The sequence below is a fragment of the Sorex araneus genome, chromosome 1, assembly GCF_027595985.1.
Source record: "Sorex araneus isolate mSorAra2 chromosome 1, mSorAra2.pri, whole genome shotgun sequence".
NCBI lineage: Eukaryota > Metazoa > Chordata > Mammalia > Eulipotyphla > Soricidae > Sorex > Sorex araneus.
In genome coordinates, this window is record NC_073302.1 from 7093926 (window position 1) to 7118310 (window position 24385).

The following is a 24385-nucleotide window of genomic DNA, read 5'->3' on the forward strand; positions in this document are numbered from 1 at the left end:
GTACTCCACCTCCTGGTGTTTCTGGTACCCTGGCAGCCAGGCCCATGAACTGCCTCTGGCATCATATAAGCTCATTAATGGCCTTGATACAGAGACTCACAAATCTCTCAGAACTGAGCAACATGAGAGCAAAATGCCACTGAGATGCCTCTGGACCCCAAAAATCACCATTCAGTTAAAAAAAAAAAATTTCAACTGAACTCAGCTGTATCACCTTATTTAAAATTTTAGAATTCCTAGAGTGCGTGGCCATATTTGTGGTCACACATCTCATTCTACATCACCAATGTACCAAAACAAGGGCTTACTGGCTCCAGGATGAAATACAACAATCTTCATACACTTTCCTCTAAGGAAACTTTTCTGGATCATTTTTCCTGGATTATTCACAGCAAACAATACCAAATAAATTATTTAGGTCCTGTTTTGGGAGCAGGCTCTGGGGGATGAGGTAGAAACTTTTGAAATATGGTTGTGAGAAGGTGTAATGATGGTGGGATTGGTGTTGAAATATTAAATGTAATAATGATGAACAACTAAAAAAAAAAAAAAAGACCTCATGCACTACAGCCCTTTAACTATTTCCCTGGCCTCTCATCTCTCATTTCTTTCCTTTTTCCTTTTTTTTTTGTTTTTTGGACTGGGGGGGCCTGAGGTGGGTAGGGGGAGGAGGAAAGAGGGAAGAGCCTGGCAGTGCTCTGGGGTCATACAATGGCAGGGACAAAGCGGAAGCCCCTCTTTTTCCATTTCTTACCATGAGTTACTTCATCCATGTCTGGGCTAGTGACAGAGTCTTTACCCCCAAAGTCAGAGCTGCACTCAGATCTCAGGTCTTCTATCTTATTAGGAATATCCTCAGAGGTTGCACTTATGCCTTTAAAGATAAAATAATTAAAACTAAGCAAACTGGAACAACAAAATAAGCACACAGAAAGTTTATGAAGTCTGGAGAAAGTTAAATACCCTCAATTGTTTGTGTCCAGTTCTACACACAAGGGAGCTGCCGGTGTTTCGGCTTTTATCAGTACTACTGCTTAAATATGATTACCCGATGTGTGCAAAATATCCAAGTTACATGCTCTGTACACTCAGCAGCAGAAGCTATGCAGTACAGATAGTCAGGGAACACACATGAGCTGCAAATTACTTTAATGAGCTCTGCGAAGCCGCACATTAAGCTCTCATAGCTATTTGGTACCCTAGAAATAATTTCATTCCCTGGAAATCACCCGCTGGTAATTATCAACATTATACACGGGGTGGTAGGAACACACCTTCCAATCCTTATTCCTTAAAACAAGACAGACATACCCGACACAACACTGAGGCCTGGTGTGCTGGGGCGGGAACTGACCTCCCTGACATCCGTGTCGTCAGAGGTGCTGCCCAGGCCGGAACAGCTCTCCAGCTCCTGCAGACGCTCCTCCTGCTTCAGGTCTGGGGCTTCTAGGGAAAGAGGTGAAGGCCCACATTAGAGACTTGGTCGGCATGCATGGGCTCCACTTCCGTGACCCAGCTGAAGAAAACTGAACAGGGCTTACGGAAGGGTCAGTGTAAATAGATTTCTAGGTCTCGGCCAGTTAGTAAGGCTGGTTGAAGAAACGCCAAGGAAGTCATATCAACTCTGATTTTCCCCCAGCATAGGCCAGTTGTACAGATAAAAACTCTGGTTTTAGATCACTATTCTCAATGAGTGTGCTACGGCTAACATGAAAACTGAACAAGAACGCAGAGAAGATCAACTATTAAATTTAAATGGCTTAAGTCAACCATTGGCATTAGCTCATTTTCTAAAATGTAACTCCTACAAATGCTCTAGCAAATGAGCTACTCCTCCTGCCTCCTTATGTAAAGGCCAGCATGTCTGAACGCTCTAGCACTGTAAAACACGTATCGGGGTCATTCAATTATTCTTGATCCATGCAGATCAGCAGAACGTAATATGCACATATATTCATATTTTGCATTCTGTAGTTGACATTTAAAGGCAAAGGGTATCTTCATAATCAGAAAAGAGGCAGGTATACAACACATAAGACAAAGCACAAAACATTTTATATACATTTAAAATAATCCTGCACAAAACAATTCTCAGGACTTCAGGGTCTCGATTTCAAAATATTTCAAAAATACAGCATTTTTTTATCTTTTAAAGGGTCAAGTTCTCCACTGGGATTAATCTAGACATGCTTACCAGGCATCTAACCACTTGGAATTTGAGCTGAATTCTATGACTGTCAGTTACTGGGAGATCTGAATTGAATTCAGTGTCCCACACAGAGCCCAGCTGAGTGACTAACAGCTGCCTGCAAAATAACTGTACCTGACGTCTTAGACTACGACCATCCAACAGGGCGTCTGTGTCTTAGAGAGCAGAAGAGACCATAAACCAATTTCCCACTGGACATTCTTCGCTTTGGGAGTGCCTCCTACCTGCCAAATGTCCATCTGACAAGATACACCTACAATGGCTAGAGGACACCTTGCATTTAAAACTGCAAATCAAACACAGAGACGACGACAGCATACTAACCTGAGTCACTTGGCAATACCTCTACACTCCAAGCTTCGCTTGTTGTCTCTGATATGGTAGAGCCAGTGCAGGGGTCAAGGAGCACTGAGCCTGACCCTGGCAGGCACAGTAAACTGCCTAACATGTTCTCTGCTGCGGCACCTGTATGACCGGTGGGGAGCAAAGCGTTAACAAAGATCCTGAGGCAAAGAGCAGAGACAGTGGAGAAAGGCCAGGCACCAGGGGTCCGAATCTTCTCCCTAACGACCCACGGGAAGGCAGCCCTGGAGAGCCGTCTCCATCCTTCTCACCGCTAAAACCAGGCTTCTGTCTCCTATCCCAATGGCAAAGCTCCTCCTCCTCAGTTTCCTCCCGATTACTTTGGGCGCGCCACAGAGAAAAACGCATGATATTGGGTCAAGCAGTTTCAACTAGCTTTCACCTGTTTTCCGGCCAATTTTATATCTTCCTAAAATTGAGTCGTTTCTTACTGTTTTCTTTCTAAAATGTATAGTTGTACAGGGACTTAAAACTTACAGAGGTTTAACCCCAGAAAGGTACACTGGCCAAATACAGTTTTTGCTGGCATATGAGCCACAGACACAGAGCAATAAAATACATTTGCAGGAAAATACACATCTCTCCCCTGGCACTTATTCAGCTGCAAACACAGCTCAGTGCTCAGTGCCTAGAGCCAAGGAAAGAGCTGCTTTGGCATCTGAAACAAAGTAATTTAAAACCAATTAAGAAATCTATTTACACTACTAAAAAATACAAAGAGGAAATATTAACCAATGTTGTACACCTGTATTAAAAACATGCAAAAAATTTTAAATAAAAAAACAAAATAAAAACACTCCAGAATGCTCTATGACTCATTAAGCCTAACCCAAAGGGGAATAATTCGACTTCAGTACTGAAAAATAATTTTAGAAAAAAAAAAATCAATGGTTAAGTTTTCTTTTAAATGAACATAATGAAATAACTACAAATGAGGTTTTAAACTTGCAACACATAATGAGGGGAGGGGACAAAAGATGGTGGGAGGAAGGAAGGAAACAGAAGCAGCCAGGTTCGCAGGTAAACTGACGGAGCTGAGCAGGGCACACAGCACACTTTGTACGACCCTCTCAATCTGCTCAAAACAGCCTCTATTTCTTTAAAAATGATGATTTCCTTCATCGGGAGTACATGAAGGCTGTATGAGAAGAGATAGTCTAGCGGGTTGGGCACTTGCCTTGCACGCGGCCCACCCAGGTTCAATCCCCAGCCCCCATAGGGTCCCCCAAATCCTGCCAGGAGTGATCCCTGATGTAGAGCCAAGAGTAACCCTTTAGCTTCCCGGTGTGGTCTAAACCTCACCCAACCTGCCAAAAAAGGCCGCTGCATAAAACCTTTCAGAACCTATAGACCAGAATCCTAAAGATTAAAATTCAATCAAATGTGTGGGTTAGAGATAGAATACATCTCTCTCTCTTCAGATATGCCAGGACCAGGGTTTGATTTTTGGCACAGAAAAAAAAAAAGATAAAATTTAATGTATGTTCATTGTACCTCAATAAACTTGATACTAAAAAGAAAAACTGAGGAAAACCTGGCTGGAGATAGAGTACAGGGGTTAAGGTACTTGCCATTCATGTGGCTGATCCTGGTTTGATCCCTGGCATCACACATGGTCCCCCAAGCACCACCAGAAGTGATCCCTGAGCACAGAGCCAGGAGTAATCCCTGAGCACAGCAAGGCAAGAGCCAGAAAACCCAAAATATAAAATTGGCAACTCTTTGGAACTGAATCCTCCCAGAAGTAAATTCAATTTTTTTGAGAATTTCAGTATATTATTCCAAATTTTTTATAGTTGGAATCCTGTGAGAATTTTCACCTAAAATTAAAAGTCCAGGCTTGGGGCCGGAGTGACAGTCCTGCAAGTAAGGAGTCTGTCTCGATGAGGCCGACTCCAGTTGGATCCCTGAGCACTGCCAAGAGTGATTCCCGAGTGCAGAAACAGGAGCAAAACTTGAGCACTGTTGGACCCCCCAAAACCAATCCAAAACAAAACAAAAAAGTTCAGGCTCAAAGGAGGAACAGGCTATTCATTGACTAAGAACACATGTGTCCTGCAAACGAGATTTACTGAGAAGCTAATTCAAGAGATTGACTTTTTCATTCTGGGAGGAGAAAGGGAGTTAACAGGGACAGGTTTTTAAGTACAAGCACTATCTGTACTTAAGGAATAAAAACCTTCATTACACAGTTAGCTCAGTTCCCAATGCCCCGCACAGCCCTGCGTCCCCCCACCCAGGAAGGGCTCAGGGAGGATGGGGGTACTGAGAAATGGCACAGAGGCACCACAGAGCAGTTACCTGCAATTTCTTGCAAACGATCCTCATCAATGTTAGGGTCAAAATCACTCCCCAAGACATCTGTGCTCCAGGTCTCGCTCACTGTTTCTGATATATCCCTGTCATCTGTCAGTCCCATCATGTCCCGGATCTCAAACTTCCGTAGTTTATCATCCAGATTATCTTGTGTTGTGGCTAACAAAAGCAAGATTGCACCATTAAAAAATTACTTAGCATGCACTTACCTTTCTTTTTTTTATAATCGCTAGTGAGCATAGTCCCAAAATACTGACATACCCTCCTGACATAGTATATGGCTACTATTACCCTAAAGGTAACACTTCCCTCTCTAAACCTAACTTGGTCCACATGTTCTTCCTTCTGGCAGATTAATGAGGACCACGGGAGCAAACAACTGTCTCCCTAACACCCGGGGCAGGTGTACTCCGACCGTGAATGATCTGCGTTTCCCCTCTGTGAATGTGCACGGATCGGCTGTCTTCTCTGGCCAATAGGAGGAGGAGGAAGCATGCCAGCTGGAAGGCTAAGACGGCAAGAGGTCTTATAAAACACCTGCGCTTGGGTTCAGGGAGCGAGCGCAGAGGGCTATGGCACAAGCCTGAGGCCCAGGCCTGCACCCAGTCTCCTCCTGGCCCAGCAAGTCAGGGGTGGCCCTGGGGCCCCCACGGCTCCTGGCCAAGCAGCACTGTGGAAAGGCCTGTTAACTCTTTCAACCGTTCCTTTTGTCTTTTGGTTCTAGGACAATACCCAGTTGTGCTCAGGGATTAATTCTGGCTCTGCACTCTGGGATCAGTCCTGGAAAAGCTCAGGGGATCACCCACGGTGCCCGGGAGCCCCCCTGGGCCATCCGCATGCAGTGGAAGTGCCCTACCTGCTGTCCCATACTTGATACAATGATAAACTGATCTAGTAAAATGCAGAAATACTCTTTTCTTCTCCTTATTGTGAGGGCCAGACCTGGCGATACTGGAGGCCAGCAGGGCTACTGCTGGAGCAGTGGTGGGGCTACATGTGTGATAAACATTCAATTCTGGATCAAAACCAGGTGCTGCAAATGCAAACGTGTTTTCCCAGTCTGAGCTATTGTCCTGGCCCCTAGCATTAGTTTTATTCAAATAACATATACCCCAACTGGCATTACTCTTCTTCTTTCTAAAAATGAACTGAATGGCTGAATCAGGTAAAAGGGGGACGAATGTACAGAGAACAAGGAAAAGAGACCAATCTTTACAGGCAAACTTAATGTACTACATGGATGTTGATTTATAAGGATACATCCCTGAAACTTATACAGTGGTTACAATGTACCATTCCCTCAATAAATTTTTTTCAAGATATAAACACGCGGGGCCAGAGCAGTACTACAGTGTGTAACATGCTGGTTTCACACGGGCCAACCCAAGGTCGATCTGCGATGCGCCATATGGTCCCGCTGAGCACAGAGCCGGGAACAAGCCCTGAGCACAGCCAGGTGTGGCCCCAAATCCAAATTAGAAACAATAATAAAAATGTAAATGAACTGAACCAGGATTTCTAGAAATTAGACAAGGGAAATGGCTTTTCTTTTTCAACTTCCCACAATTTTATATGTACTGAAATATAAGAAAGCCAGCTACAACCCAATTCGCTACCATGAAGGTGACCAGAATTCTTCAAGTGAGCCAAACCAAAGATCATTTTAATAACCCTTCCTACAGCATGAGAGGAAGCCACGTAACATACCTGACAGCTCTTGGACACACACCATAGTTTCCTCACCTTCCGGTCCACCCTTCACCTACAATGCCCAATCTCCACGAAGCCCTGACGGCTCTGCTTTCCTCCTAGTAAGCGTCCCCTACACAACGCGACTCTACAAATCTCAGAACTGCAGAAATGATTTTAGGATAGTGAGGGTAGTATGGGGTTTGTCTGTTTGTTTGTTTGTTTGTTTTGGGGGGACAGTTGGGACACACAGAGGTCTTCAGGGGCTACTGCTGGCAGTGCTACATGGGGTACCAGGGGTCAACCTGGGGTCAGTTGCAGGCCAAGCAAGTACCTTAATTCCTGTATTATCTGTCTTGTTCCACTGTTATGACACTTTTAATCAGTAGTAAACCATTTTCTCCCTCAAAGTTCTTTAAGCCCTGAGTAATTATTTTTTGTATCCTTTAAAACTTAAAATATTAGAGAATGTAAACAAATCATATCATTTTATGCAATTCAAGCTTGGAACAACTCAAACACTATTTATTTTGACTTGGGGCTATTCCCAGCAGTTTTTCTGGAGCTACTCGTGGCTTTGTGCTCAGGGGCAGCTGCTAGAGACAGGATCATGCAGTATAAGGAATCAAACCTGGGCATCATCCACGCAAGGTAAGTACTGTACCACTGGGCCAGGTCCCATATAGTGCCCTCAGTCCTACCAGGGGTGGCCCCCAAACAGGGAGGAAAAAAAAAAGAGGAACTGGCCTGTGAGACAGTAGACAGTGCAGGCGGTAAGGCACTCGCCTCACATGTGGCCAAACCCAGCTTGATCCCTGGCACCACACACAGTCCCTTTCACGCCAGGTGCCCCTGAGCTGCACGTGTGGCCCCACCCCACCACCACCCCCACTCGAAACATGGAAAACTAAAAGTATCCAAGTGTATTGGCCCTTCCTTAGTCAACTGCAGTTCATCCTTACTACACACGTCCAGTGCCCGTGCCACAGATCCACCCGGCGACCGGCTGCCACTGCCCTCTGGGCACACACGGGCCCTTTACCTTGCTCGTGCTCCAGCAGCTGCAGAGCTTCCACGCCGTTGCTCCCAGAAGGGCCCGCTCCGAGCTCTGATACAGACTCTCCCTCTAGGTCTAAAGAGGAGACTGAATTGGATCGATTGGACGGACCTGGAGAGATGTTACACTGTCAGTGACCTTTGTTTGATGTCCTGAGCCACCGTGCAGTTTTCCACGCCATCACATGACACCAAAGACTAAAGTGCTCCCAAGGACCGGAGAGACAGCGCTGCGGGGAAGGTGCTTGCCGTGCACACAGCCAGCCAACCTGGATTCAATCCCTGGCACCAAACATGGTTCCCCGGGAGAGATCTCTGAGCACAAAGCGGGGAGTACTTCCCTGAACACAGCCAAGTGCGATTCCAAACCCCCAACCACCCCCCCACACACACCAAGATTAGTTAAGAAAAAAAGAATAAAGTGCTCTTAATATCAAATTTGTATCTTAAAAATCTACATGTTCTCAATAGGGCCAGAGAAATACGAACAGAAGGCCCTTGCCTTGCATGCAGCTGACCTGGGTACAATCCCCAGCACAACATGTGGTCTCCTGAGCACTGCCAGGGGTCACTCCTGAGCACAGAGCCGGAAATAGCCCCCTGAGCACTAACAGTGTGGCCCAAATCCCCAAAATTTATATGTCCTAAAAATGAATAATAAATGCAGGGACGGTGCTGGTCGAGTTATCACAGGGCGAAGGGGAACACCCTGCATGTGCTAGGGGTAGGCCCTGGTTCAATTCTTGGCACCTAGGAACTGCCACCTGGGTACAGTCCTGGAGGCCCGCCAAGCACCACCAGGGTGATCCCCAGAACCAAAGGGTGCGAGCCCTGAGCACCACGTCGAGCCTTGCATTGCCCATGGGCCTCTGAAGCGCTGTCTGGGAGCCCCTCGCCCCACCAAATAAAAAGTCTATATGCCCTTGAAGTCAAAACTTTTGCTTCTAGAAATAAATCTTTGGGAATCAAATGAAAATTCGTCTAAGTTTCCATGTTACAAGGCTTCTTACGTCTGACAAGTAGAGTAACCTGAATGTTTAATCATAGGGAAAAAAAACCTGTTTTTGTTTCTAGGCCACACCCAGCTGTCCTCAGGGTTTATTCCTGGCTTTGCACTCAGGGATCATTCCTGGTGAGCGTGGGAGACCAGACAGGCCAGGCTAGCTCCCTGCCCACTGCTCTGTAGCTCCGGCTCCACAGAAGATATTTAAATAAATTATAAAGATATATATATGCACAATAAATAGTAATTAAAGAAATTGAGGTTAAAGAAAATAGCCACTTACAATCTCATTACTTAAGAATGTTAAATTACAAAGGGAAATTTACTGTTATATAAAGGAAAGTTACAGAAGAGCATAAATGTTTTGCTATAAATAAAAATGTTTAATGGCTATGAATAAAATGGTAAGATTAAAGATGATTCTATTTCTTTTTGAAATTTCTAGAATGAACGTACATTACTTACATGTTTGAAAAAGTTAGAGAAAAAGGAAGTTATGTTTCATTTTTATTTTAAAACACCAGTAAACATGAATTTTCTCTAGGGCCATAGCTGTCAGTGGTGTTGGAGGCTCCTCCTGGCCCCGAGCTGGGGGCAGCCCGGGGGTTACCAGCAAGCAACGCACGGGTCCTGGCCCCCTGAGCTGTGTCTCCAGCCCTAACTTGGACTTCATGCATTAGAAACAGTTTGTCCCAGTACATGCAAAATGGCATATTCTCACTTCCCAGTCGTGGCTTTTGTCTTTTTATTCCATCTCCACTGTATCTTTCTGCTTCATGAAAGAGCAGACGGATGTGTAGAAAGGGAAATGCAGACTATTACAAGCATATGCCACGTCCCGAGACACCAGTGAGCCCTCTTTTCACTGCAGCATGCGTGTGTCCCTCTAAAGGAGCGCTATAAGCTTTGGCGAACCAAAAATACTAGAGAAACAAAACTTGCTATTACTCTACTGAAATCCCAATGAAGATTTATTTCTTCTCCATTATATATGACCAAGGGTCTCTTGTAATCTTAATTTTCTTCAAGAAACAATCTTTGCAGCCAACTGTTCACTATCATTAGAGGAAAACTTCATTACTCTCCTCAGTGAGAGGCACAGATGGTATAATTATAATTTATAAGGCTCCTTTAAAGAATGTAGACAAAATATTACTTGAACCACACAACTCCTTGAATGAAGTAACCCTTCACCTTCAGATATTCCTTCCAGATTATCACTGCAGAGGGAAAAGCGCAAGGTTTTATCAGGTTTACCGTGGAGTTTGTTCTCATCGACAGGGACATCTCCTTGTCCTCCATCCGAAAGCTGCATGTTTAGGACCTGAAACAAAATGTCATGAGTGTATCATAACACAGAGATCACTCAGAAGAAACCAAGCCACAGCAACTGCATATCTAAGTTCTTTATATCAGATTTTCACTTCAAATTAAAAGTCCATTAGCAAGGTTCTGACCAAGCGTTTAAGGATCCCTGGAACATATCCAAAGGGAAGCCCATGCCATTCCACCCATCACCCTGATATCAGAACTGGAAATCAGCCCCTGGATCCGAACAGAAGCTGGGACTGTAGGAATCAGAAGGCTTCGTCAGCAGGTCAGCCCTTCTTGTTCTGCTAGATACCAACTACACAACCTTGTCTAAGTTATTTACACTTGCCCAGCCTTAGTTTCTGCATCGACAAAATGATGACGGTAACTCTTAGTATGCCAAAGAGTTGCTAAGGACTAACCAAACATGCAGGGGTCAATGGAGACAGCTCAAAGGGCCAGAGTATAAGTGCGACATGTGCAAAGCCACATGTCCGACCCCTGGTACCGCACAGTCCCTAAGGACTACCAGGTGTGGTACTGACCCCTGAGAACCACTATGGGCGTTCTCCTAGCACTGATGGGCCCAAGTACTGAACCATCCAGTCCACAGAGCTGGGAAAGTATTGCTGGGAGTGACCCCAAGTGAGCACTGCTTCGGAAACCCCAAAATTAAAAACAAAAAGATATATATAAAGCATCTGGGATGGTAAGACAACATATTAAACTTGCGGTACATTTTTTTCAAAAGCTTCTAAGCTGATTCAACAGAAAGAAAACATGGACACTCATTGTCTTGTTGGTCACTAAGATTAAATCAATGTCGGTGGACTTCCATTCTATCACCATGTCCACGGCCACCCCAGAAACTCAACTGTGACTGCATAGCTCTGTCCAGCTCAGAGCTAACAGCTTTTTCGTAGCATTTTCTATTTGTTAATTTCCAAATAACATGATGACATTCATTCCCCAGAGGCCCCATAACTCAATGTTCTATGTACATCTCCAACTTAATAAGGAATTTAATGCTTTGTTAAGAGTCACACAAAATGATTTAAGCACGCTTGGAACTTGAACATAAAGCCACGAGGCTTTTGGGGCCGTGCTGGGGGATGAAAGAAAGAATACTCCCTTTAAGAAAAACCACCAAGAAAACCTCTTTAAGTGATATTCTGACCCTGCATTTTAAATGAGTAAAGATTTATTTTTTTATGTCTCTATATATTCATGACTATGATGTGCAAAGTCATTTAAAAGTAGGACCCTGGGCTGTAGCCATAGTACAGTGGGTAGGGAATTTGCCTTGCACACGGCTGACCCGGGTTCAATCCCCGGCATCCCATATGGTCCCCCAAGCACTGCCAGGAGTAACCCCTGAGCATCGCTGGTGTGGCCCAAAAAGCAAGGAAAAAAAAAAAAAGTAAAGTAGAACCCTGGGTTGGGTTTCACAGGCTTTGCAGTCACACTTTGCATTCAGAAGCCCCCCGTTCAATATCCCTGGCCCTGCACTGACCCCCAAACACCCCTGGAGCAGGTCCAAGTGCTAGAGTGTACTGTTTCGCTCCAAGGCAAAAAGAAGAGATTCTTTCCCTGTTTGCTTGAAATTAAACACATACACAGAAAATCTTAATTTTGTATTTTAAGGCAACTTAGACCTTTAAATTCATTACAGAGAGTCTCTTGCCCGCACGCCTGGCTGACTTCCCCGGGGCCCCTCAGAGGGGATGGGCTCCAGCTTCCCTCCCCGCCCCGAGCAGAGCTCCCAGCGGCCGAAGACCACCGGAACCTAGCCAGAGCCATGCTCAAGGCCCTTCTCCACACGTTCAGACAAGCCTCACGCATGAAGGTACCGGCAGAGGAACCCAGGTGTGTGTAATCCCATCAACGGCCAACATCCAGAGACTTGAAAGCAAGCTCCCAGAAGCGATATGTTATAACCTACTTCTCCCTCTGGGAGAAACTAGCAAGCTACTGAGAACTTCCTGCCCACATGGGACAGCCTCGAAAGCTTCCCACGGTGTATTCACATGCTAAAGCCAGTAACAAGCTGGATCTCATTCCCCTGACCCTGAAAGAGTCTCCAACTCAGCAGCATCGGCAGCATGGCAGCATCGTTAAGAAGGCCGAGTGGAGAGAGGCTTCTAAAATCTCAGGGATAGGATGAATGGAGTGGTTACTGAGCCCGCTCGAGAAATTGACGATCAATGGGATTTCATGATTCGTGACAGCAAGTGATACGTGACAATCCTTGGGAAAGGTCTTTTTTCGTGTATGGCATGTGGAATCAAACCAGGACTCACAATACTTGTTTCAGCTCTCTTTTGATTGCTATTTCTATTATTTCTATACAGTGCTTGCTTTTTAACTTCAAATGACTCTTGTGTAAGGGAATCCTATAGGAGCAGGAGAGGTTGAACCATACTCAGCCATGCTCCAGGCTTACTCCTGACTCTGTGGTCAGGAATCACTTCTGGTGCAGCTTGGGGAACCATGTATGGTGTCAGGGAGGGAACCCAGGTCAGCCTCATGTAAGGAAAGTACCTTACCCGCTCTATTATCTCTATGTTCTCCCAACCACCTACAGAAGTGACCCCTGGGTGCGGAGTCAGGTGTAAGCCCCAGGCACAGCTGGGTGTGGTCCAAAAACCAATTTTTTTTTGGGGGGTGGGGGGGCAAGGTGGCCTTTCAATGCTTTTGACAAATGCCACCCGTAAAGCTGCCTAAGTACTGGGGGGGAGATCCAAAATAAGCTTAATTGTGGGAGTCTGATCATCCTTTTTCCTGGCATGCTACAATTTTTCCTTTTTTGATTTTGGGCCCCACTCAACTATGCTCAGGAGTCACTGCTGGCAGGCTCAGGGCAATCTTGGGGGTCCATGATGGGCATCGGGAATCAAACCCAGGTCAGACACACGCAAGGCAAGTGCCCTACCTGCTGTACTATCACTCTGGCCCCTCGTGACACAATTCTGAAAACTGTTTGATGATCATTTTCTCAACTATCGTAACTGGTCCCTCCTTCCCAGGCAAGGAGTGAGTTTTCCTGCATCACAGCACTCACTGTTGAACAGGAGCCCTGGCTGCTCTTTCAGGAAAGAACACGGGCTTTTTTACCTTTTCCTTTTTTTTTTTTTTTTTTAGGAAGCTACAAAAAGGAGGATCCCACCATTCGAGAGGCAAAAGTTGTCTATCTTTTTGCCTCTGTCCCAAACTCTTTCGTTTATAAATACCTTAAAGCTGATAACAATGCACCCAATCCTACTTGAAGTATTTTACTTCCTTAATTCTCTTTTCAGTTATCTCCTCCACTTCTTCCTCAGTGGCCAAAAAATAGCATTTCGAAAGAATGCTTAGCTCTTGAGAGCATTATAAGAAATATATCATTATATCATTATAAGGAATATCATGCATATCATTATGAATGATACACATTATACTTGATAAGGAAACAGACATAAAATGTTTTATATAGATCACTAGGGCGGACTCTTTAATTCCATGACACAATTTTCTCGCTTCCTATTTCTACTCTACTGCTATACTAAGAAAATTCTATTTTGGTGAGTAGCTGCTCACCAGCTTCAGAACTATTTGTGTACATGTGTGTAGGTTTTAGAGCCACACCTGGTGGTACTCAGGGCTTATTCCTGGCTTAGTGCTGAGGACCTCCTGCGGGTCAATCCCAGGTTGGCTGCAAGACAAGCACCTAACCTGCTGTTCTATCTCTGTACAGGGCCCCGGACGCACAGGTACACTAATGTGAAGGGGCTAGAGAACTATTAGCAGGAATTTAATGGGGTAGGGTTTTTGGTAGTTTGTTGGGGGACAGGCCACACCCAGCAGTACTCAGGGCTTATTCCAAGTTCTGTGCTCAGAGGTTATTCCTGGCAGGCTCAGGGAATCAGATGCAATGTCAGGAATCAAACTGGGTTGGCCACATGCAAGGCAAACACCTAATCCCTGTACTAGCTCGACAGCCCCGAGTTTAGTGTTTAACAGTGAGTCACGCAGGCACACTGAAAATGGCAAGAAAAAATCATTAAAGGCATAGTGATTATGAAAACAGAGACTGCGCTGACTAGAAAAAGGGCATCTAAACTTCTAACTTGATAACTGTTAGGTTAAATGCGACTCCGGTGCCTCCATACCTCGGTTTCTGACATCATCCCTGGAGTGAGCTGCGGGCCTGTCCCTAAGGAGATGACCAACACTTCTTCTGGCTGTACCTCCTGGATGGCTTCCTGAGACGATCCCTCATGGTCCATATGTAAGTCCATAAGCACATTGGTGCGGCTTTTGCTCCGAGTTGCTAATGAAAAATAGAGTTCAAACAAGGCAATTTAGGGGAAAAGACAAAAACAAAGAAAATGGTAGACTAAATACAAAAATTAATTTTCTATGAATGTAGACTGTGCATGCACAAAAATAAAGTGATGAAAATATGAATGAGAAAAGCACTAGATCTTCCCAGTTACTCTACTGATGGTGAATACAATGTCCCTTTAAAACTAATAATCAGAAACAATGATCCGTTGAGTGACAATCCACCAGCAGGTCAGCAAGCACATCCAGATCTACTGAAGAGTCAGGGTGACAAGAAAAGCATCACCTTATTTCTTCTCAAGATAACTGCAATGGTTTCTCCAGCAGAATGATTTAAATGCCAAATGTTTCCCTACTAATTAGGAATTTGACATGGAAATCTTTCTGAAATGCATTAACCTCTTCCAAAGATGCAGGAGAGATTTCCCAGTGTTTAAATACAATATGGGAACATTCTAAACTAATGACAGATCTGATTATTTTGGAGGATTTTGTTCCTGTCTGTAAGCAATGCTTTTTTCCTAAAATAATCTATTGTGCAGATCTTTCAGAGAGATCTGGGCACTGAAAGCTGTAGAAAGACTGACTGTGACAATTCTCTGAGTTTTAATTTTCCAGAATGTTTCAATTTTCTTTTAGGGTGTAATAAAATTCAATAAACCAGAATACGAACTAGAAATTCCCTTTCAGCATAAAATCAGCAAAAGCACAGACATGTGGCAAAAATAATTCAAAGTAACAAAAGCCTTTCAATGCCACTTGGGGTAGAAGAAATACAGCCATCTTCTCATCGGTGCTATCAAGCTGGCATTGATCAATTTTAGGCTCAAAATTCAGAGTACACAACAACTTCTAAAACTTCTGAAACAGGTTCAGAGACCGTGGCTGGGAACAGAAACGTTCTTCCCTCACTATATTCTACTGAAGCAGATGTGTATTCAAATCCAACTTCATACAAAAACTACATGAACCTTAAATTTAAATGTTTATCGGTTATAAAAATGCAAGTAATAAAATGTGTGCAGCGCTTACACAAAGCAAAAGCAACATGCAAATGGAACGCACATTTATCAACCATTCCTTAGGTGACAGCTAGAGGAGAGGAAGCACAGCCTATTACCCACCAAATGGGGTCACTAGAGTAATGTGAGCAGTGAGATTGGTGGCTGAGGACTCCCAGGCCGTGATGGCTGCTAACTGTTGTCCTGGGATGCGAGAGCAATAAACAGAAAGAAGGTCAACCCTTTGACAATGGACACATTTTCTAGAAATAGGAAATAACACAATGAACAAGTCCTATGACTATACAAAATAACCCTGACCAAACAACTGAAATTTACTTTTCAGCCATCTCATATACTTAATGAACTTCTGAATGGAAAAAAGAAAAAAAAAAAAAAAGAACTAATGTATAGGAGTGAAAAACGAGGGGAAAAAATCTCTGGTTTACCAAAAAAAAGTTAACTTCTTCATAGTAATAAAGTATAAGTTGCATGTAGTATTAAAAATTGAGTAAGAATTGGCGAGACAGGTCAGTGAGAGGAATATGTGCTTTCCGCGTGAGAGGCAGGTACAGTCCCTAGCATGGCATATTGAAAGGAAAACTTCATTTTTGTCAGGCTACCAGAAAGATCGTAGAGCGGGAAAGGTGCCTGCCTTGCACACACCCAGGCCAGGTTTGACCCCAGGCACCACACAGGGTCCTCAAACCCCACGAGGACTGATCCTTGAGTGCAGAGCCAGGAATAAGCCCTGCACACTGCCCAGTGTGGCACCCCCGACAAAAAAAAAAACAACAACATGTTTTCTACTTTAATTCTGAAAATTACTACTTGGGGAATGACAAAAATCGAAGTCTCAAAGCCTTAAAGAAATAATGGTACATTCCTGTTGATATAATTCCATATTAGGCAAAATGCAAGGTAGATTAGTTTTTTTTTTTAAATAACAAATCTTTTTTTTCTTTTCAGTGAAATAAAATAACTTTATTTAAAGAAATTTACTTAAAGATATATAAGAGGAGAAAGAGTGAGAGGGAGGGAGGGAGGAGAGGGAGACGGGGCAGAGAGATGGAAGGAGGGAGGGAGGGAGGGAGGGAGACAGGGAGGGAGGGAGGGGAGAGGTGTTCAAGGGAGAACATGGACTTTTCCGGGGTGGAAAAAGTCAGAAACTGACAATGCCTAACAAATCTGCTCCTGGAAGTTTAAAAATTAAATTCCAGTGCTAGGGAGATAGCTCAATGGCTAGAGCATCTGTGTCACATGCTGAAACCCCAAATTTGATACCTCATTCCAAAACGGTCCCCTGAGCACTGCTGGCAATAACCCCAGCACTGACCCAGAAGAACGCCACTGAGTGTGGACCAAACAGCCCTGCCTCCAGAAAAGAAATCCCATTCTTCGGGGGCCAGAGTGATAGCACAGCGGGTAGGGCGTTTGCCTTGCACGCGGCCAACCCGGGTTCGATCCCCGGCATCCCATATGGTCCCCCAAGCACCGCCAGGAGTAATTCCTGAGTGCAAAGCCAGGAGTAACCCCTGAGCATCGCTGGGTGTGACCCAAAAAGCAAAAAAAAAAAGAAATCCCATTCTTCAGAATATGAGATATAATACCTAATCATGCTCACTAACTATTGCTGAGCACCTTAATACCATTAAAATCTGGGCAGCGGGGACCACTCTTACACGTACAAGATACTGGGTTCAATGTCCAGCACAGGGAAAAACAAAAAAGAAACAATACAGGGGTGGTAGCACGTGCCCTGGATTCAGTCCCCCGCACCCCATGGCCTTCCGAGCGTCACAGGGTGAGGCCCAGTAGTCGCTGACACTGCAGGGCAGCACTGAACTGCTAGCCTGGTGACCCAGTTGGCTGAGCTAGGGGTGGCCCCTAGGTCCTCTGGGCACCACACAGGAGGCCCCAAAACAGTGGCAATAAAGAACCTGATCCCTTGCCTGAACAATCTTTCCTCATGAAATAAAGGGGGGGAAATAAAAGAGATGGGGAGGGGGAACCTAAAACCATTCTTTCTAGTTTATTCAAAACTCCAGTCTTCCCTTCGAGATTGTCCAGTCACGTGCCATAGGACCTGCTTCTGTCCATGACCACCAGCTCTGTCCTCACGGCCCCTACACGCTTAGGACACCAGGTACTGGCCTCTTCCCTTCACTTAGACTTCTGACCCCAAAGTTGAGAGTTAGGCTGTCCTAATGGTTTCTGTAGCCCAGTGTCCAACTAGCAAGAGAGTAACGATACCAACTATCCCAGGACCTTGTGTGGCTTGAGTGAAACACGGTATAAGTTCTTACCAGTGTCTGGCACACGGTAGATACCCACATGGAGCAAGTGGGTGCACACAGGTGCACACATGTACTAAATGAAATTAAACCCATCTATTTATAGAGATTAACCTGCTTTGTCATTGCAATCTAATACTTAAATGCTCTTGACAAAATCAAATAAAACCTTTGCTTTATTTTATAAAGTTAACAAAGGACTGATTATTAACACCAATGGCAGAAAAGTCACCATTTTCCATTGCACACTGGAGGAGACATCTGAAGTATCATTTTATCATATTATGATTATTTGAAACTTTGTACAAAGGAGAAACTAGATAATTTTTAAAAGGACTTAAATGGTATTTTAAATTCTTTTTAAAGAAAAGACTCTAAAATCTTAGACCAGAGCGATAGCACAGTGGGTAGGGCGTTTGCCCTGCATGCGGCCAACCCGGGTTCGATTCCTCTGTCCCCCTCGGAGAGCCCGGCAAGCTACCAAAAGTATCCCACCCGCACGGCAGAGCCTGGCAAGCTACCTGTGGCATATTTGATATGCCAAAAACAGTAACAAGTCTCACAATGAAGACCTTATTGGTGCCCGCTCGAGCAAATCAATAAACAACAGGATGACAGTACTACAGTATTACTCTAAAATATGAGCAGATCTAAATTGTGGGTAGCATGGAGGCTAGTAAGATAGTATAACAGATAGGCACTTGCCTTGCACACAGCCAACCCAGGTACAATCTCTGCTCCGGGAGTGATCTTTGAGCACAAAGGCAGTAAGCCCTGAGTACTGCTGGGTGTGGCCCAAAAACAACCCAAAAACACACAATCAAATTAATTATAAAAAAGAATGTCTAGGTAAGATTAAAATTTACTGACAAACCTTACCTTACCATTAGGATTTTATGAAACTGAATTAGTATTTGTAAACAAGAACAGAAAGATTTTTCCAAATTATTTTTAAAATACTGAACCTAACATAAGTTGTTAAATACTAGGTTTAAGGGAGAACCTCAATACAGGAAGTCCTCTTTACCTATAGGCAATCGATTCTTCTTATTTGCGGGGGTCGTTGCTGGCGAGAGTTGGGGAGTACTGTAGGGAGTCATTTCCAAGCTGCTACTTTTCCCTGGCTTTGCCTGGGGTAAATTGGCCAACAGATTGTCAAGAGCCATTCTATCTTCTCTCAGTTGATCTCCAGACATCACACTCTTCATAAAATTCACCTGGCAAAAGAAAAAGGCTATCAGCTAGCAAAGATAAATTTTCAACCATGGTATCTATCTCACACACGATGTACTCATCTTTGTCTCTGCCCAGGCTTAAGTAAAAAACTTTTGAGAAAATCCTATTAAAAAGTCTGGGGGCTAGAACAATAGCACGGCAGGTAGGGCATATGCCTTGCATGCAGCCGACCCAGGCTCAATCCCCAGCACTCTATAAGGTTGCCCTGAGCCTTCCAGGAGTGATCCTTTAGCGAAGAGCAAGGAGTAAGCCCCGAGTAAAGTTAGGCACATCCCCCAAACAAAACAAACCCCAAAAATAAACAAATAATAAAGTCTGGGACTGAGCCTAGCAGGTACAGAAGGTAGGGAGGGTGTTCACCTTGCATGCAGCCGACCCAGGTTCAATCCTCAGAACCCCATACAGTCCTCTGAGCCCTGCCTGCAATGATCCCTGAGCACAGAGCCCAAAGGAATCCCTGAGCACTGCTGGCTGTAGCCCAGAAACAAAGACAAAACAAGTCATGGGGGCAAGCGAGAGCTCCCTTGGGGTCGGGGCACGTGGGTTCAGTCCCCGTCATGGTAGCCCCCCTGAGCACCACTGGTTGTGGCCGTGGAAGCTCCAGAGGGGGCTTGGTGATGGCCAGCACAGCATTACTGGGTTCACGCACAGGACAGCCGAGTCTCAGGGTTGAAGAGAGGGCCGCCTTGCCTACGGCTGACCCGGGTACAATTCCAGGCACCCCATATGGTCCCCAGGTCATCAGCAAATGTGATCCCTAAGCTGAGCCAGGTGTGGCCCAAAAACAGAACAAAAAGAACTGTTGAGCCTGGTTGCCAAAGTATTGTCAGGAGAGATCCCCAGACCTTCACCCCAGTCCACCAAAGTGAAAAATAATAATAAAGCCACAGGGCTGGGGAGATCATACAAGAGGAAGAGGACACACTTAACATAATACACGCAAGACTCAAGTTCCGTCCCAGGCACCACATGTCCCATCCCCGCCACACCCTCGTCCAGGTATCCCCCACCTACATGTCCCCCTGCCAGATTTTTTTTAAAAGTTTAAGACAATAAAAATGAAGTCATTACCAGAGTTATAAGCTGACTGTAGGTGATATAAACCACGGTTCTGCTCAAACCTTCCAGAAGGTTAACAGAAGAGAGAGGGGGCGTCTCCACTGCACGGCCCCCGATGACCACATCAAGGAAAGCAGCAACGCAGCCCTGTTACAGCAAGGACATCACAGTGAAACCCCCACTACACAGCAGAAGGTAAGCCAGCAGACAGCATTTCTGAAAACTGTATTCAACCCAACATTGGAGAAAACTAATTCTTTATAAATCGAGAATAAGCTCCAAGACAATCTGGTGAGCAATGAAAGACTGATCTCTCTGCTACCAGTCAGGAAAGGGGCGGGAAGGGGTGAGTGGGAGATCAGAAGTGGGAATCTCGAAAAACACACAAAATAATATCAAGAACCTTTTTAGGGGGACCAGAGCAATAGTACAGCATTTGCTTTGCATGTGGCTGACCCACGGTTGATCCTTGGTACCCTTGATGGTCCCCCAAGCACTGCCAGGAGTAAGCCCTGAGCAAAGCCAAGTGTGTCTCAAAACCCAACAAAAAGAACCTTTTAAGGAAGAAATGTAGACTAGAATTCAGAGATGAAAGGGAAATTTCACTGGATCACCTTTGAGTTTCCCCGTAGGATGAATGCACAGCCTACTCCAAATATAATTAAAATTTTATTACTAAGTGAAACAATGGTACAAATGTTAGCCAGTAATAAAAGGCTTGGTAATAAAAGCTACAATTCTGGTGATTCATTTACTCACTTGTCTTTGTGACATTTTAAAGAATCAAACTTAAAAAACAGAGCATTGATAGTTCTCTGATTCTAGTTATAAAGGCATCTCCTTGACGCTTCTAGAAATGAGACCTGGTTATTTTCCCACTGAGGTTTGTTTTCCCACTGAGGTTCTGTGATTTTCCCTGCTGTGACTGGTAGTTCCCATGCACTAATTTCACCACCCCACCAATCACCAGGGTCTCTCCTTCCCTGGAGACCCTGTTAGCTTTATGACACCTTTTACATGCTGCCGGGCCAATACCTTACACACAAACCACAAGTTAACTGCAACGGATATTTCATTGATAAATTACCTGGAGGCAATACTTAATGAACAGAAAAATTAGGCTCACACTTTGGCAAGTGTCTATACCATCAGTTCACACTGCACCGTCTTCATGCTTACTTTGTCAAATTTTCCCAGGCTGCTCTTTGTCCGGGGATCCCCCTCTTCCGAGCCAGTCATCGCTAACTGCTGCAAAAGGCGGCCAACCTGCAAAGCGGGGAGAGAGAGAGAGACGCTGAGCTGGGGCCTTCCCGCTTCCCATGAAGCCTCCCGTTCATTCCAAACATCTCGATGGAAAGACAGCACGGTGGGAGGGCATTTGCCAAGCACATGGCCAACCGGGGTTTGATCCCCAACAGCCCATATGGACCCCCAAACACCGCCAGGAGCAATTCCTGAGTGCAGAGCCAAGAGGAACCCCTGAGCACTGCTGGGTGTGGACCAAAAGACACAGAACTAAAAATCAGTAAGATGCGTATCTTGCTTCGATCAGCTTTTTCTGATGCCAGTGCTGCGTTTCGTATTAATTAAGCCACATTCAAGTGTGCACCAACAGAGAGATATGCTGACACTGTGTTAAATTTCTACTGGAATGACAAAATTTAAACAAGTACATGATAAAAATAAAGTTTCATGTTTCCACAGCTAACAAATTTTTTTCATTTTATTTTACAAGCTACCAAGAGTATCCCGCCCGCACAGCAGAGCTTGGCAAGCTCCCCGTGGCATATTCAATATGCCAAAAATAGTAACAAGTCTCACAATGGAGACCTAACTGCTCCCCAATCGAGCAAATCAATGAATAACAGAATGACAGTGCTACAGTGCTATTTTAAAAGGGATTTTTATATGGTTAACTGCAAAGCATGTTAACATGATAGAACATATCATCATTAAAGACATTTTTTTAAAATTTTATTTATTTTTTTGCTTTTTGGGTCACACCCAGCGATGCACAGGGATTACTCCTGGCTGTGCACTCAGGAACCACCCCTGGCGGTGCTCAGGGGACCATATGGAATGCTGGGATTCTAACCTGGGTCGGCTGAGTACAAGGCAAACGCCCTACCCACTATGCTATCACTCCAGCCCCAAACATTTTTTAATTTTAAAAAGTATTGATTTTTAAATCATTAAAAATTTTAAAAATCATTAAAAAATTAAATCATTTAAAAAAACATTAGAAAAGAAAAATTATTCACAAATAATTGAGGAACCCAACCTCCTCATAGTATTCTGAGATACTTACAAATCTTGATATAATTACAAATTTTCTTAAGAAATAATAAAATAGGGGCTGGAGCAATAGTACAGAGGGGAGGGCATTTGCCTTGCACATGCCAACCTGGGTTCAATCCCTGGCATCCTATATGGACATGTGAGCATTGTCAGAAGTGATTCCTGAGTGCAAAGCTAGGAGTAACCCCTGAGCATCACCAGGTGTGACCCAAAAAGCAAAAAGAAAGAAAGAGAGAGAGAAAGAGAAAGAAAGAGAGAGAAAGAATAAAATAGAGGCTAGAGGCAGTACAGCAGGAAATGAGCTTGCCTGCAGGTGCCTGATGCAGGTTCAATCCCTGGCATTCTACATGGTTCCCCAAACCCTGACAGGGGTGATCTGAGCACCTCCAGGTGTGGCCCCAAAACAAAACAAAAATATAATAAGAACAGTAATAATGAATGGGGCCAGAGAGATAGCACAGTGGGTAAGGTTCTTGCCTTGTATGCAGCCAACCAAGGTTCAATCCCCAGTGCCCCCAGTGGGCCCTCAAACACTGCTAGGAGTGATCTCTGAGCACAGACCTAGAAGATGCCTTGAGCACTGTTGGGTGTAACTCCCCGCCCCACCACACACACTTAAAAGAAATAAATAAAAAGTAAAGTAGGGGCCAGAGAGACAGTATAGCAACTGCTCTGCAGGTGGACGGCCCAGGTATCCCAGGCACCACCAAGAGAGACCTCTGAGCACAAGACTAAGCTCTGAGCACCATCAGGTATGGCCCCAAACCAGAAGAGAACATTAGTAATATAAAAATAGTACAGTAGCAAAAATAATGCCAATGTAGATGCAAAAATTCTTTTTCTGAAACTTTTAGGTCCAGACTGAGTTTCAGCACTCAGAATCAAAGACTCAGGACTAAAGATCCGGATTGGCAGTGTGGGACTAGCCAAGCACAACACCCTGGGTTCCTTAGATCCCCAGCACCGCCAAGAGAGAAAGAACAGAGCAGGGTCTGGTGAGTTTAGAAAGGCAGGTGAGTGCTGTGTGTAACAAATCCAAGGCACAGGGGAATGTCCTATAATCAAACGTATGAACATGGCTGCAGAAAATATATGAATATTCATTAGCAGTCAAAGGAATAAGCAACAAATACCAACAGCCCAGTATTTGTTCAGGTGAAGTTTTACTACCAAAAATTATATGCTCCATGGGGCTGGAGAGATAGCACAGCGGGTAGGGCGTTTGCCTTGCACGCGGCCAACCCAGGTTCAAATCCCAACATCCCACATGGTCCCCTGAGCACGACCAGGGGCAATTCCTGAGTGCAGAGCCAGGAGTAACCCCTGTGCATCTCCGGTGTGACCCAAAAAGCAAAAAATAAAATAAAATAAATATATATATATATATGATCCTTTCTTTTCCATCATTTTGGATTTTGCAATGATGGAAAAGGGATGATGGCCTTAATCCAGAAAAGAGAACTAACCGTGCATTCATAGACACTGTTTGAAAATTAATGATAGGGTTGGGGATATAGCTCATTAGAGTAGAAGGCATCATGCCTCACATACCTGAAGTCCTAGGTCCAACCCTAGACATCAAAAAGCATACATATATAGTCACTGTCACTGTCATTGTCATCCCGTTGTTCGTCGGTTTACTCGAGTGGGCACCAGTAACGTCTCTATTACACTCAGCCCTGAGATTTTAGCAGCCTCTCCCAACGACTGGAGGCTCTTTCAGGGTCAGGGGAATGAGACCTATCATTACTGTTTTTGGCATATCGAATACGCCACGGGTAGCTTGCCAGGCTCTGCCGTAAGTGTGGGATACTCTCAATAGCTTGCTGGTCTCTCCAAGAGGTATGTATGTATCTGTTGCTGTATTTTGGATATAAATATGCCACGGGGAGCTTGCCAGGCTCTCCCAAGTGGGCAATAGACTCTCAGTAGCTTGTCAGGTTCTCCAAGAGGGAGAACTAAGGGAGAATGAGGCTATTAGATGTCGCGTGGCCGCAAAGCTTGGTCTTACAGTCTATAGATGTTGGCCGTTGATGGGATTACATGGCACCAGGGACAGTCAATGGGTGTGACTGCCTAGCTACTGGAAAATGGGAGATCGGGGTGGAAGATATATATATATATATATGTATATATACATATATACATACATACATATATATATACATATATAGTTACATATATAGTAACCGAGTTTTATAAGAACAAAACAAAAATTGAGTCACTA

General features: G+C 44.5%; 1 protein-coding gene across 10 annotated transcripts in view; it reads right to left on the reverse strand.

Annotated features, from left to right (window-relative positions):
- GAPVD1 (GTPase activating protein and VPS9 domains 1) overlaps positions 1–24385 on the reverse strand; it is a 90179-nt gene that overhangs the window by 30093 nt on the left and 35701 nt on the right. For 3 of the 10 annotated variants that reach the window (XM_055142220.1, XM_055141980.1, XM_055142041.1), the window contains exons 4-14: positions 21040–21126; positions 19873–20007; positions 18593–18782; positions 15395–15475; positions 14096–14256; positions 9831–9960; positions 7620–7745; positions 4874–5047; positions 2534–2674; positions 1312–1446; positions 755–874 (exon numbers count right to left, since the gene is read on the reverse strand). In XM_055142220.1, the coding sequence (XP_054998195.1) occupies positions 755–874; positions 1312–1446; positions 2534–2674; positions 4874–5047; positions 7620–7745; positions 9831–9960; positions 14096–14256; positions 15395–15475; positions 18593–18782; positions 19873–20007; positions 21040–21126 (1480 nt within the window). Of the gene's footprint in view, positions 1–754; positions 875–1311; positions 1447–2533; positions 2675–4873; positions 5048–7619; positions 7746–9830; positions 9961–14095; positions 14257–15394; positions 15476–18592; positions 18783–19872; positions 20008–21039; positions 21127–24385 lie in introns of those variants that run through there. The other 7 variants (XM_055142460.1, XM_055142357.1, XM_055142418.1 and 4 more) reach the window with 5 other exon arrangements.